The sequence below is a fragment of the Lagopus muta genome, chromosome 12 (assembly GCF_023343835.1).
Source record: "Lagopus muta isolate bLagMut1 chromosome 12, bLagMut1 primary, whole genome shotgun sequence".
Lineage (NCBI taxonomy): Eukaryota > Metazoa > Chordata > Aves > Galliformes > Phasianidae > Lagopus > Lagopus muta.
In genome coordinates this window covers 14,905,189-14,919,884 of record NC_064444.1, presented here as the reverse complement: position 1 = coordinate 14,919,884, position 14,696 = coordinate 14,905,189, and the positions used below count along the sequence as shown (strand labels likewise).

Genomic DNA, 14,696 nt, shown 5'->3' with positions numbered 1-14,696 from the left:
TTACTTCAAGCATTTTTGACAACCAAAGTCTTGAAACCAGCCATGTGTTACAGATGAACTAATCAAGATAACAGTCTAACAGCACTGCAGCTTTCTTGCCAAGTCTAAGAAGAAAAAATTAGACTCCCCACCAAGACACTTACGTTTGCTTTTGTTTAACATGGGAACCAGAAGCTTACTGGAAGCTGAACAGAGCTCTGACAACAACGCAAAGAGAATAAAAATAACTATGAAGTGATTAATAAAAACTGAATTTTAAAGCGTCTCCTGTTAATGAGTAACATCTCCTCTAACAGCTCTGTTTCTAAACATAATATTTGCAGTGGGAAAGACTAGAGAATTTGACGGTATGCAACATCCCCAAAGGTGACATGTGCTCTGTGATCCATCCCCAACACAAAATCATAGAATAAGAAAGTCATAAAATCCTTGGAAGTGACCTCTAAGCTCACCAAGACCGTCAACCATCAACCCACCAACACATGGAGCTTAACACAGCTGCACAGATCACTTCCGGCTATGATTCCCCAGCTTGTTTTCAGATCCTCTTCCCAGGAATGACTTTGCATCCTTCTACAGGAAGGAGCCCTCCTGGGCTTGGATCACCACATATAGTTTAATTTCAACTGGGCATTCCATTTTACTCAATCCAATGGGGGTGATTTACAAAGTGGAAAATGCTATATAACGGCACTGCACTCTGAAGACATCCCTACCACACATCCTTGGAACTGAAATGCTCCTCTACAACAGCATAAATCAAAACTGGTTATAGCCATGAAAATTTAAGAGAAAGAACAGCTTACCATATAAAAGAAGCATATCACGTAATTAAAGAGCTAAAGCCAGTTACCAGGCTTTGGAAAGACAGCATTTAGCAGCACACAAATATTGCAAAATACAAACTTTTATTCAAGATTTAATTCTTCAGACAAGAAAAATTGCCAGGAGAAGCAGAAACCCAACCAGCCCCTTGGGCCAACCGCTTCCCTCGCATTTCAGTCCTGCTCTCCAGGAGAGGTTGGGTTAACCTCACTCATATTTGGGGCGAACGAAGAACATTTTTTGATTAGGACCTCTTGATGGAACCCCTGGCGGTGCTAATGCAGTAGGAACAAACTTCCTCTACCTTCAGTGTGCATCTCCCACCCTTGGAAGTGATCAAGGCCAGGTCAGATGGGATCCCGGGCAGCAGCTGGGAACCAGCCCACAGCAGGGAATTGTAACCAGGTGGGCTTTAAGTTCCTTCCAACCCAAAACATTTTGTAGTTCTATGACTTTTTAGTGGACAACATAACAACTCAGGGACTGAAGGGAGAACCTAGCATGGTGTCAAGGAGCCCAAAGATAACAGCGGTAGTTAAGGAGCATAAAAAAATACCAGTCTGTATTACTGCAGGAGGACAATGATCCCTTAAGAGAAAAGGTTCATTTGTTTCCATATAACCCCTCCTGCTTCCACACCCTTTGTTCTCAGGCGTTTTGAGGGCTCCTTTTGTTGCCCTTTCAGAATACCCAGAACCTACCAACAATAAGGATTTATCCTAATTCCCAAATGTGTTTAGGATAAACTCTGAAATAATAGTTGAATTCTGGTCTTGGATGTACAAAGAAAAAAAGTCTATTTTTCTTGCAGTTTAATTGGCTTGGACTAGATGGGACAGTTTACATGTGTGTGCTTTTACAAATATATAAAGATTACAATAGGATTGAAACACTTCTCAGCAGAGAGGGAAAGCTGAGGACTGTGAGGAAGAAAGCCAGCTTGGCCCTGTAGAACTAAGAAGCAAATTAGAAAATGGGCCCTTTTAGTTTTCATTTACTAAAGCATTTAGATGCAATCTGCGAGACCAAATCCTTGCAGTGAAATAACTAAGAGCAAGACTTTAATAGCAACACCAAAACCAGCGTGCATCCCACGCAAGCAAGCTGAAGCGTTACCTTAGAAACCTCTCAGTAACCCTGCAGCAGAACGAGCCTCCCGCTCAGCACCGCCCTGCGATCACTTTGCAAACTCGCACCTCCCGCACGCGCCGCTCCGTGCAAACACAGCGCTGCACGGGGATCGCAGCGCAGTGCAACGCGCGAAACAGCGCTGCTCCGGGCGCGTGGTCACGGCGCTACGTGAACGCGGGAGATCTGGAAGGGTTTATTTAGGACGGGCTTAGCAGACAGAAGCAGTGCTTTAAGTTGGTTGATAGAAGTGTAGCTATGCAACACGTCGTCGACAAGATTTTACACTTACCGCAATGATTCCTGCACGCGGCACCTGGCGCTCCTTTTTAATGGAAACACCCAAAGCCCCACGAGCAAAATCCCTTACACTTAGCGAGGTGCGAGGCTGCTCACCCTCCTTAAACGTGGCGGAACCCTCAGCCCCAGCAGCTCGCTGACCCCGAGCGCTCCGCTCAGCGCGCCCCCTCGGCCCCGCTCCGCACAGCCCGCCTCAGTGCCGCGGAGTAAAGCTGCGTGCGGGACGAGCGCGTGCAGCAAGAGCCTTGCTCCCTACAGCTCCTACCCGAACCGCTGTTGCTGCTGCTATAGGGACACGGAAGCGAGCGAACCCCGATCTGCCCATCCTCCTGCAGCAGCACCGGGGCAGGGGCTCGCCCTCACTGCCTTCCTAGGGGTGGGAGGGGAGCAGGAAGCAAGGCGCAGGTACCTTCAATTCCTTCTCCCGCTCCCCAGCTCTTCTCTTCATGCTGCCGCCTCCGCGCGCAGCAGTCACGCGCACAACCCGCCCACGCACTGCTCCGCCACCTCCCGCCTTTCAGAGCACTACAACTCCCGGCACACATCGCGGCACGGACGCAGGAAACGCCGCTTTACCGCTGACCCTAATGACGCCGCGCCGTTCGGCCCCACCCAGAACTACAATTCCCATCAGGCAGTGCGCTGCCTCACTCTCCGGAACTGAAAAAGAGCGGTTAGGAACCGTAGTTGCTAGCGGAGCGCTAGGACGCGGCGCGGTTTGGCGGGAGCTGTGAGTACGGAGCAGGCTGCTCTCGAGAACAGCGGCGCTGAGGAGACGCTGTGCCGCCTGCGCAGAAAACTGAGGAGCGGGGCTGCGCCTGCCGCCCTCGAGGAGACGCTGACATCGCGCTGTGCTTTGCTGTTGAAGTAGCCGAGGCTCTTCTCAGCTGTGGTGTCTGGCACACGTGTAACCAGTAAAGCCAACACTGTAGGACTTGAAGAGGGGTTTATTTCTGTGCCTAAGGGTAAAAACAAGCGCAGAGCGCTCTGTGCCTTCGTGAGGGAATAAGACCGCGTCCCTCCGCCCCTCGAGATACATCGGAGGCAGGGCTGAAAAGCCCGAGGAGCGCCTGTACGGTGCGAGGAAGGTGAGAGGCGGGCTTTGGTGTTGGTGTTTCTGTAGGACTGGCAGGGCGGTGAGCTCCCTTCCCCTCAGCTGCATCAGGGCGGGGCGTTCCGCCGCTTAGCAGCCATGGCAACCTTCTGTCCTCAGAATAGCCCACTGTAACGACGCCCAAAAGCTGATAGCGTGTGCTCTGAACAAGCAGAAAGTGCGGCTGTTTTAGTTGAGAAGGCTAATAAAGTGTAGTCGTTTATCTTTTAGGAGTGTGCTGAGGATACAGGTAGGCTGGGAGCACACTGTGATGGACTGGGCTCCCCTTTTTTCCTTTTAGCAGAGGCACAGTGGTGGTATTGTGAGGAAAGCATCATCCCAACTGTGGCCAAGGCATGCAAAGGTCTACGTTTGTTGAAAGAATTAAGTTTATGTCTTAAAGATATCACTTGAAAGTGCCCCTTATTGCACCCCTAGCTGAGAACTTCTGGAAGTTTCCACATTCCCCCCTTCACTCTTGCCCCATTGGAACGATAGTAGAGGAACAGTGTGCTTTGTGAGTTGTGTGAGAACGTGGGCCTATAGCATGAGCTTTGCTACTTCAAGCACTCATGTTTAATGCTATCTGCTCTTCCGTACCACTGCAAATTTGCTTGTGTTGTTTTGCAGTAATTTTTCAGATAGTAATGGCTAGTAGCTGCTGTAGTTTGTAAGTTGGTGTTTCTGTAACTTTAATCCCCTTTTTATTCTTGCTTATGCCCTTTAACCTCTTTACTTTAGATTCTCATAGTTTAATTCCAGACACACGGAGCAAATTCCTCTCTTTATGCGTGAAGTTAATTTCATGTGGGTTTTTTTTTTGGGGGGGGGGGGGGGGGGGAAACAGGAGGGCTGAATAGGGAAATATCTCTTGGAAATGAGCAATGTTAAGTTGCTGAGGTTGAGGATGGCACACGGCTCCATCCAGTTGCAGATGGTATTTTTATAATCTGTCTTGCTTTGTTATGCTTTAAGAAACACTGAGCTCTTCAATACAGTTGCTTGTCATATTGCTGTATGCTTCCATCAGGTTTAATCACTTAGGAAGTGCTTTCCGAAGAGGTCATTTGGAATTCTGTGGAAAAATCTCACAAGCTTTTAGACATGATGCTGGAAATAAGGCTGCAAGGAAGATAACTTGTTTCAGTGTTTGTGGCTGAGATTGTGTTAATATTAACAAAGTAACTGTAGGGCAGATTTGCTGTTCAATGTATTCCCCAAAGAAGAAAATAAACATAGAGACACCAGTTATTTTATGTTACTAACAGAATGAATTTTAATGTCAGATGCTATGTCTGTAGTTCTATTTTGCCTAAAACCAGGTTACAAGTTTAAACTATGTGTATCTAAAATATACTTTTATTAAAAAGGTTGAAATTTTTCACTTGCGTTTGGACACAGGAGAAAGCTGAATGTTTTGTTTCTGTCTCTTCATAATGGAAGAACTAACTGTTCATGAGAATATCGAGAATATTACCTGAGTTTACTGGAATTTAGATTTATAACAGCTCTATTTTGCCATTTGTTTGCTAGTCACGTTGTCTTGCTAATAAAACTGGCTTTCATGCACAGCCCTGTTATCTTTGTTTACAATTTGACTATTTCTGTGTTTTTGTTGCATCTGGTAATGGATTGCTGCTGACACAGTTTTGTCTACTTATGCAACAAACAAATGTGTGTTTGGTTGTTGGTTAGTTGTTGGTATTGTTTGCTCATTTGGTTTCTTTGTTGTCAGTGAGTGGATTTCATTCATACTGAAAATAGCAGGTAGATTTTCCCCCTTGGCTGTTACTGTGCTGAAGTTTTTGAAGCTTGATTTAATAGACCACAAACATTGTGGAGTGGTGGTTGTAAAGTGTTTGAGTTCTTGACCTCCGTGAAACCACAAAAAAATGAAAAAAAAATAAAACCAGTTACTGTGACCAAGGCAATCGCATTGTGGAGAGAGGTGTGAGGACTGCATCCTCTCCTTGGTGCCATCATGAGGCAAATTTGGACTGATCATCTGACGTCGAAGGTTTCTGTAATAATGTTGGCAGTGACACCTAATAATGTCCTCAGTAGGAAAGCTAGATTGAGAAAAGTCGATGACTGCGTATAGCACTGAGTTGACACATAACAAAGAAGTTTGGTGGGAGCTAAGATTATTTTGGAGCTACTTGACAGTTCATGTCATTAGAATTGTTCTGTTGGTTAAAATGTCAGCGTGATGTGGGCCTCAGTATCATGAAGTGTTATTTCTGTGCCCAGCAGCAATGAAACTGCAAATAAAATTTGGCTCATTTGCAATCACAAATCACTTTGGGCTTTTATACCACTATGAGAAGGGAACATTTGCTCCAAACATAAGAAAAATGTGATCAGTATGTTGTAAGTAGTGAAAGCTGGAAATAATCCTTTGTTGAAAATTTTAACAAAATAATCAGAAGATTGGAAGCAGAGTTGAGTTAAAAAAAACTTACTGTGGTGTAAGGAGTTGAATTTTTGTGAGGAACAGGACAGTATGGCTTCTTGTCAGGCTGAAATAACGTAGGAGTTTATTAGGAATGCTTACGTGATATTAGATAATGTTATTTATTTGCACTGGTAGTATTTGAAGTCTTTAATTACTTTGGTCAATGTAACTTGTGCTTTATAGTTTTGTTGGAAACTGCATTTAGGTTAATCCTTTTTTTTTTCCTTCTGGACAAGTCACGAAGAGAGTTGTTTGTGATAGAAGACTTTACTGGCTGAAGAGAAGTGTATCTCTAGCATCAGTTTTGGTTAGCAGACACTCCCTGGAATGTCTGTGGATTGTACTGTGTCACTTAGGTCTTCTGATGCTGATCTTTCCTAGCATCATTGTTAGTTTCCCAGTGCTTTTTAAATTTAATATGGATTTATATTGGCTGTTTATATTGGTGTGTAACAGCAGGGGGGGGAGGGAAGATTGTACAAAGAGCAGTGTATTTTTTTTCTTCCTTTTTAATGCAGTTTCTGCCTGAATTGACTTTATGGCCATCATCTAGTTGCATGTACTGGAAAAGAAGCAGCAGTAGTTGTTAACGTCTATCTTCATACGTTACTCTGAAACTAACATAGGGCTTTCTCACATTAATACTTCCCTAATCTCACTTTGTCGTGTAGCTAAGTTTTCTGTTGCCTGGAGAAAGAAATGTGTTCAGATTTATGAGAATTGTTCATAGGAGAATCTCTGTCTTAGAAAGTAATTTCTACGATGACAATGATTGAAAGAAGACTAAGAGAACATTGTCATTACTTCTAGATAAAGTAATTGTAGCCTCACAGCTTAAGTTATGGATGGAAAAGAATTTTATTTGAATTTTGTTGTTCACAGATAAGGCATGTCTGCTGTAGCTGGAACCAGGGGAGACTTGACTGTGAGAGACGTGGGTTCAGCTCCATCTAGATTTGGAGGATTAGTAGGTTTGTACCAGCTGCTATGTATTACTGTTACAGACTTTGATCCGTGGCTTCTTTAGGTTCTTTCTGAAAATGTTTCTGACATTCACGCTCAGAAAATTGAGTTCAAATAACATTGCAAATCTGGATTAAATTCTGAAAGGTAAAAGATACAATGACCCATTCTTTGTTCATGTTACTTGTTATAAGAGAGGCACTGCTGCAAGATGTTACAAACTGCATATTCTTCATCCTTCCTGGAAAAAAAGAAGGCTTTTTTGCTGAATTGAGAACAAGGCCAGACCCATTAAACAAAATGGGAACCAAAAGTAGGAAGTAATTCTGACATGCTACTAGGTTGCTATTAGAATGGAATTACTGGATTCAGTCTTTTGTCTGAGTGAATTTACAGAATTTTGAGTTAATCTTTTCAAGTTTTGAAACAATATGTTTACTTTGAAACACATTAGAAAGGGCTGGACAGGGTCATCTTACATTTTACTGTCTTTGACAGTACCATGTTATTTGCTAGACAATTTCCTTTTTGTTGTTCAATAGATAACTGGTTTGCTATATCATTTTAATTACTTTTTTAATCTGTCAGAGGTGAGAAAAAAGTAATTAATATACAAATAAATGTGAAAAAAAAAACCTCATACAAATGCAAAAAATGGAATTACTCAGGAACTTGAAAACTTCAATATTTCAAAGTGAGAGACTGGATTATGTGTTGTTGAAGTACATTACAGGTATTGAAAGTAATCTTAATTTATGTTGGTTTGGGTTGAATTTTCAGCACCTGCACGCAAAGTTAAAGCTCGGCGAGCTGTGACACAATTCAGTGAGAAGGAGCTGGAAGATAAATATCTTTCTTTACGTGATGAAAACATCTTGCTTAAGCAGCATGCAAATAAGCAAGAGGAAACAATTAAAAGGTATGAGCTTTTTTTTTTTAGTTTTGGTTTTATTTCAGTTCAGAGTAACTGTTTTGCTACTTCAGGTATTAATTGTGAACAAACTTACAATTGTGCTGATTTTTCCCAGAACGCTCTTTAAAGTGATCTCTGAAAGCTTGATATTCCCTTCTGCCCAATGGAATCTTCATGTAGTGCATTCTGCAGTCCTTGCTCTGTGAACCTATTTTCTCCTAATTAATGGAAATTGTACTGGTTCAAATGAAACATCTGGAAATAATGTTATTGTGCCAACCTATCAGGTCTTATAGACATGCTTGAGGATTGAAGAGGGTTTAGTCAAAAGAAGAGTTCACCTTTAACATTGTCAACAGATACTGAAGAAAGACAGGGTGGACATGAATGATGGTAAAGATCAATCAGAATTTAGGAGGATATGAGATTTCTATTAGAAGAAGAAAAGGGAAGTAGGTCTCTTGTTTCAAAAGCAGACATGAACTTGCAAAAAAAAAAAAAAAAAGCAGATATTCTTGTGTATTGTTTGTATTGCTTCAGTGTTGTTAATTTGTGTTATGACAATTAAAGAAATAAACGTAGGTGTAAAGTTTGGATTGTTTTGACGATGTACTTTTCAATTAAAGAAATCCGGAAATCAGTTTCACTGCTTCCTTAGTATAGTTAGCTGTGGTCCGAGCACTAAACATAAGTACAAAAGTGTCTCTTACGCTTTTAGCTGATATCTCAGTAATGTTTTTGTCGTTACAGCCGTAAAGGGTTTTTCTATACATCTCCAACAGATACTTTGAACAAGTAATATGGAAGCATCAACGTTTTCTCTCCATATACTTGTTTTCTTAGCAAAGTTGCTTAATCTTGTTCACAAGTGAGATGTTCATAGAGAAATTGGTATATGAATTACTACTACCTTGTCTTTATGGACTGAGAAGAAAATTCTGGCTGTTTTTTGGAGAGATGAGAATTGAGATGCATTCTGAAGTGAGGTCTATGTCATTCAGTTCTTAATGAAGAAATTATTGACTAGGATAATATGGAACAAAAGACTTCATTTTTAACTTCTTCTTAGCAGATGGAAACAAGGAGAGCTGTACACTATGATCAGTGAGCTATCCAGAAATCACAATTGGAGCCTCCAGTTATGCACCAATCATAGTGTAAAAAAATTTATACTGATTCGTAAGATCAGTACCTTTGCAAAACAAAAAAAAAAAAAAAAAAAATCACTTAGTGCACTTTATTTTTGTTTTAATCTCTGATTGTCTGTGTGTATATGGGATGCTTTCCTGGTTGGCAGTATTTATAGCTCCATCTAGGAAGCTGTAAAGCTGTGCCTCTATTTGCCAATTTGCAGCTGGTACTTTGAGTACATAGTGCTATCTTTGTACATACGATGGATATTCTGAAGAAGAGGCTATGGAAGTCTAATTATTCATCAGCACTTTTACCTCAGAATCAAAATGATCCTTGCAGAAACATTCCACTCCTTGTTTTTTGTCCTTCTCTGTCTTCCTAGAAGCTGAGTAACATTTGACCTTTATCATTTTGCTAACCTCAAAGCTCCTTTATAAATATGGTTGGCAATCCTTTCTTCAGGATAAGAGATACCTTTGCTGAAGCCCTGGGTAGCATCATGTGTGATACCATTGTACACAAACATAGACAAGCAACTTCTAGGTGATTTGCTAAAATTTAGTGCTGTACAAGCAATCTCAGTCTATGTTCAGCAGAACTCTGTGGTGTTGTGCTGTGTTCATGCTGTGCTGTTATTGAGATAATTAACATTTACTAAATCTAAGATATCTTCTGGTCTGAAGTTAATGAATTCCTGAAGGAGCATCTGGAGGTACTGCTGCTTCCTTTATTTTATTATTTTAGACTATTTTATTATTTTGTACCTTTTTAATGTCTGAAAGGTTCTTTCCAATTGATTTCAGTAGTCTCTGAGTCAAGATCAAATAAACTAGCTTAACTTCCATCTTTTTCATCAGGCTACTATAAAATACAACATGGTGGAGCGACTGATTTGTTTGCTCATTCCAAACAGCATGTCCAGTGTTTTTGTTAAATGGTTTACCAACTGCACTCATCTGCATGGGTAAAATTAGACAGAATGTCCAGATTGGAATGTCTGAACTAATAATTTAAGGCACAAAGAGTCCAGAAATTCTCAATATTGTTTTTGTCTTGATCACCAGAGAGGAATCAATTCCTTAAGCTGAATTTCTCTCCCAGCATCTCTCATGTATCTAGAAGCTTGGAATGAATTTGCAGTAGAGAGTAGAGTTGGGGGGGGAAAAAAAAAAAAAAAAAAAAAAAAAAAAAAACCAAACAAACAAAAAAACCAAACCAAAAAGCCTGTTTACAGGCAGGTAATATTCTGTGACATCCTAAAGTTATTACAGGTTTTTTATGTTTCGCTTTTGTTCTTTTAAATAGAAGCTCCTGTCCACGAGTATACCAAAATAAAACAAGCCTCTTTAAATAAATGAAGTGTGTCCTTATTTTCAGTTTTCTTTCTGAGCCTGCAAAAATAAAATTCCCTGTAAACTAGAGACTGGTTGAAGATGTGTGACCAATTCTGTAAAGTCTTGAACTTGTCTTTCTCATCAAAGCCACCTTTTCTTTCTTTATATGCCAAGTTTTTTCCATTCACTGTTGGGTATGTTTTCTGTTCTTGTATATTACATCACCTCCACGTGCCCTCTCTGCCTTTTGTTCTGGCTTACCAATGTTTGTCAAAACTAAAGGAAATCAAAGGTGCAACTCTTAAGATGCCAAAAGCAAAATTTGTATCCTTTTAAAGACAAATAAAAACCATGCCCTCTGTATCTACTTATATTCTTCAGCCAACTGTTCGTTCTCTGAAGCACACTGGTAATATTTACTGAATGTAAAATTGAGTATGGTAACATCAAATATTTAGTCTTTTTTCTGAGTACTTTCTTAAGTATTTCCACCTATGCATTTTAATAGTTTAAGAACTGAAGTGTGTATGTAAATCCTAAAATGCTATAAATGATCAATCTTTGGAATGTTGCATATTACTAGCATTCTTTCAATATTTGAATGTCTTGTGGAATTGCAGCTTTTATAGTTTGGCCCACCACATCCCAAATCTGTAACTTTACTTAACAGCATGCAGAGGTTCCTATATAAGGTCATGCGTTAAAAATTGCATTTAAGGAGCATATGGAGTAAATATGTGTCCTCCCTTTACTAACCTTAAATGATAAGCCTTAGGAAACTGTTATTTGTCAGTGCTATAAAGCAGATTGCTGCACAGTGGTTTCAATTATCTTCAAAGAGTTCTTCACAGGCAGTAATAGTTATATCAAAACCTGAAATTTATTATTCAGGTTCTATGCTGAAATCTTCACAGTGATTATGTTCTTTTCAACAGAATGCTTTTTATGCTGACTTTTCACATTCTTTTTCATCTTTTTTATTATTTTCCCCAGAATGGCCACCAGGTTAATACGGCTTGTTAAAGACAAAAAAAGGAATGAGCAGATTGGTGGCAGCCCCAGGCGGCTGGTTCGTACTGAGGAGCTGGAAGGAACGATTGAGCAGTTGCAGGGGAGAGTTCATGATCTGGAGAAACAAAATGAGATCCTCCGCAGCAAACTCATTTCAAACAAACAGGTCCATATTCAAAGCCATAGGCCTGTTCAATACAAATATGCTCAGTCTCTCGTTAACACTGGACTCAAAAAAGCAAGTGGTGCTGTTGGCACACTGGAACACGCAAAGAAAGGTAAAATTTATGTATACTGAGCGTAGTATTTTATACACGTAACGCCAATTATTGCTTAGCTGAAGAAGAGTATGTCTTTTTCTGAATTTCAGTGTACATTTGTACCTGCAGGCAGAAATATCACTGTTTTCCCCCTTTTCATGTATTTATAGCAATCATGATAACTTGTGTTTTAAGTCCTTATTTTGAGAATCCACAGTAGTAGGGGTGAAACAAAAGTACAGATTTCAAAATAAAATAGTTATCAAACGTTTCCTGATAGTTAAAATTGAGAGACTTTCCTATAATATCTCTAAATGTCTTATAAAAGTATTATATGAGAATGTTTAGCATTCTCATAACACAGTTTTACGTCTGTAGTTTGCACATTATTTGCCTTTTAATTTCAATGTTTGTTCTCATCTCTCTATACGTGTGTGCACAACTCTCTAGACTTTGGGGAAAAAAGATCTATTACATGCATGGACTTCTGAAAGCAAATACCACAGTGCAGCCATCATTAATGATGCTTTTTACTTTCAAGACTTGCTATGGTAGCCTCGTTCTCAGTTATTTACTTCTGGTAACTATGGTTGGAAATTACACTTCACAACTTTTCTGTTTCTATAAGAATATTTGCAGGAGTTGTACTGAGAGCTATTTTTTTTTTTAAATATTAATAAAAGGCAAATTTATTGGTCTGGATTTGGAACTTCCAAGTTAGCAGAATTGTCTCCTGAACTTCCCCAGACTATGAATTTGGCTGATGGCCACTTATGTTGTGCTTTTCTTGCCACTGGTCTTCATTTTGGTTATCTTAATTATTCAACAAGCCCAAACTGCAAACAATAATCATGTTTTTAGAAAGTTAATGAAAAGCAATGAGCTCTACCGCTCTGAATTTGAGTATATGGAATATACAATAATATAGTTGAAAATTTTTACACTTAATATTTTTTTTTTTTTTTTCTCCTCTAAATAATGCAAAGATAGAGTTGAAACATGATAAATTTACTGAGGCCCAATGCTAGCAGGGAAAGATGAGTTACTTGCTTTGAGGATTGAAGAGCAAGTGTTGATGGGTTATGTTGTGAGGATTTCTCTTGGCATAATAACAGATCCAACTCAAGTGATTACAAGACCATTTTCAATTGTTGTTCTTTAAAAATACCATCTCAGTTCTGTCTTTCAAATTAAACTTCCAAAGAAAAATATTTCAAGACCTATTTTAACATCTCTCTTTACCAGTGTATACTGTGTTGCCTGTAGTTCAGATTTTTTTAATAGCTACGATTGCAGGTACTCTAATTATCACTCTATGTGAATTTCACAAGAAAATGCTTTTAATGGCATCTATAGAGATGTTTTAAGTGTTCCTACTGTAGGCATTATATTTATCTGCAAAATGCTTTTTCATTTGACATCACAAAAATTTCTTTCTTTTCTTTCTTATTAGGAACGGGACTGCAGTATTTAGAAGTGAGACCACCCCAAACTGTTCCCCGACGTTTGGGCCAGAGTCTGCTTGAGGATGCAAGAGCTAAAATAACAGATTTGTATGTTATTCATATTGTTTCATTTCTGTCATTGTAACTCTTAGAAATTATGGTTTTCTTGAAGAAAAAGTTACTCTTTTCCAAAGCTAAAAGAAAATGAAATTGTTTAACTTCAGTGCTAACAAAAATTGTTTTTATCACCTTGATGTTCTTATCCCTAAAACCCATGGAGCTACATGCCATTGATAGAATGGAATTTACTGATGTTTGAGTTGCACTGATGTTAGCATAGTCTCTGTGGTTTAGCCCTATTTGAGCAGATAGATTTTATTTTAAAGATATTTTTATATATACTAGTATGCTGTATGAAAAAATCTTTAGTAGCTTTATAGAAGGGCCTAGAAGCTACTCCTTATCCTATACTAATCACTTTGAGTACTAAGAAAACAAGAGCTGTTTAAGACTGCCAGGAATCTAGGTGTTCACAGCAGTTTTTCTCTTATTGTGTAAACTCTAATGGGGAAAAAAAAGTGTTAAAATGTCAAAAACATTCAGGTAGCATTTCTTTCAGATATTTCAATTCACACAGTTGGGAAAAAAAAAACCCTTAGTTGCTCTAACTTTAGGGTGGAGCAGCCAAGTGCAAGAGTGTGACCAGAAAAGTATATGATACTTTTTATGGCTACAATTGGCATATGAGGGAAAGAAGAACTGTAGCTTATGCTTCAAAAGCTTTAGAGTACAGAGAAATATGTATTTATTTTGTTAAATGCTTACCTGATTTTGGAACGCAGTATACTTGTTCTGGCAGGGAAACTGTGATCAATTCCCAAAGGGAGCGCATTGAGAAACTGGAGCATCTTAGAGAGGTACTTGAGAGTCAGCTGAGAGAGAAAGAAAAAGAAATCGAAGAATCTGCCCTACATATGAAAGAGCAAGAGGCAGCAAAACAAAGGTACTGTGAAAAATGAAAATCTCCATCATTACATTAGAGTATGTGTTCTATTCGTTTCTTTTTTCTTTAATGAAACTAAGTTATATCATATTGTACCAAATGACTGTGGATAGTTCTAAGCTAGGAGAAAGTTATGGTAATGCTTTGTGATGATTGTTTTTTGCTTGATTTTTCTTTTAAGCAAACAAATAACATTTTGGAGAATTGATTTCCAGCTGAGTCAGATTCCACTGAAGTTGAGATCATTCAACTTGGTTCATCTGTCAGTTCTTCAATACAAATTCAGATAAACATTCTTGTGAAATGTCTCACAGTAAAGTGTTTGTGAATTTGATCTCTTCTCTCACTCTTTCTTCTTCCAGTTTTACAACAATTTGTGCAGAATTGTGTAACTTTAGATGTATTTGCCTACTGTTTCAAATTCAACCTGGTACTTTTGTGTTAAGGATCAAATAGGTTCCTGTTCTGTTCCTTCCTCATGAGATGTCAATGAAAGTTTTACTTGGATGTGGGGGAGACATATGGTTACTTTTGCCTTCCTAGGGGATCACGTTATTATATGTGTGCATTCTTTTGTGCTTCAGTAATGTCACCTAAACCAAACTTGATAACAGATATGTTAAGTTCTTAAAAGTTACTTTGTCTGGCTGAAGACACTAAGAAAGCTGAAAAATGTGTATTAGTAACCAGAAGGGTGTGTCCCCCATAATTTCACTGCTAGAATAGTTAATGGAAAGCTATTAATTCCCATGTTTTTCAAGTCTTATTGTTTGCACTGAGTGAATCATAGCTACTGTTCTCAGCAGGTTTACGTGTAATTGTAGGTACCTGT

General features: G+C 39.1%; 2 protein-coding genes and 1 long non-coding RNA gene across 12 annotated transcripts in view; 1 reads left to right on the top strand and 2 right to left on the bottom strand.

The window, feature by feature from the left end:
• Positions 1-2,650, bottom strand: part of LOC125699410 (uncharacterized) — a 30,864-nt gene extending 28,214 nt beyond the window's left edge. Inside the window, exon 1 of the long non-coding RNA XR_007379548.1 lies at positions 2,246-2,650. This is a non-coding gene — a long non-coding RNA (uncharacterized LOC125699410). The remainder of the gene's footprint in view (positions 1-2,245) is intronic.
• Positions 1-2,797, bottom strand: part of FTO (FTO alpha-ketoglutarate dependent dioxygenase) — a 224,546-nt gene extending 221,749 nt beyond the window's left edge. For all 6 annotated transcript variants that reach the window (XM_048958922.1, XM_048958923.1, XM_048958924.1 and 3 more), the window contains exon 1: positions 2,663-2,797. In XM_048958922.1, the coding sequence (XP_048814879.1) occupies positions 2,663-2,701 (39 nt within the window). In that variant the 5' untranslated portion in view covers positions 2,702-2,797. The remainder of the gene's footprint in view (positions 1-2,662) is intronic.
• A 99-nt stretch (positions 2,798-2,896) lies between these two features.
• The window catches only part of RPGRIP1L (RPGRIP1 like), a 59,608-nt gene continuing 47,808 nt past the window's right edge, over positions 2,897-14,696 (top strand). For 4 of the 5 annotated variants that reach the window (XM_048958913.1, XM_048958912.1, XM_048958915.1 and 1 more), the window contains exons 1-6: positions 2,897-3,341; positions 6,684-6,772; positions 7,545-7,683; positions 11,139-11,434; positions 12,870-12,969; positions 13,721-13,864. In XM_048958913.1, coding sequence (XP_048814870.1) covers positions 6,691-6,772; positions 7,545-7,683; positions 11,139-11,434; positions 12,870-12,969; positions 13,721-13,864 — 761 coding nt within the window. In that variant the 5' untranslated portion in view covers positions 2,897-3,341; positions 6,684-6,690. The remainder of the gene's footprint in view (positions 3,342-6,683; positions 6,773-7,544; positions 7,684-11,138; positions 11,435-12,869; positions 12,970-13,720; positions 13,865-14,696) is intronic. The other variant, XM_048958916.1, reaches the window with a different exon arrangement.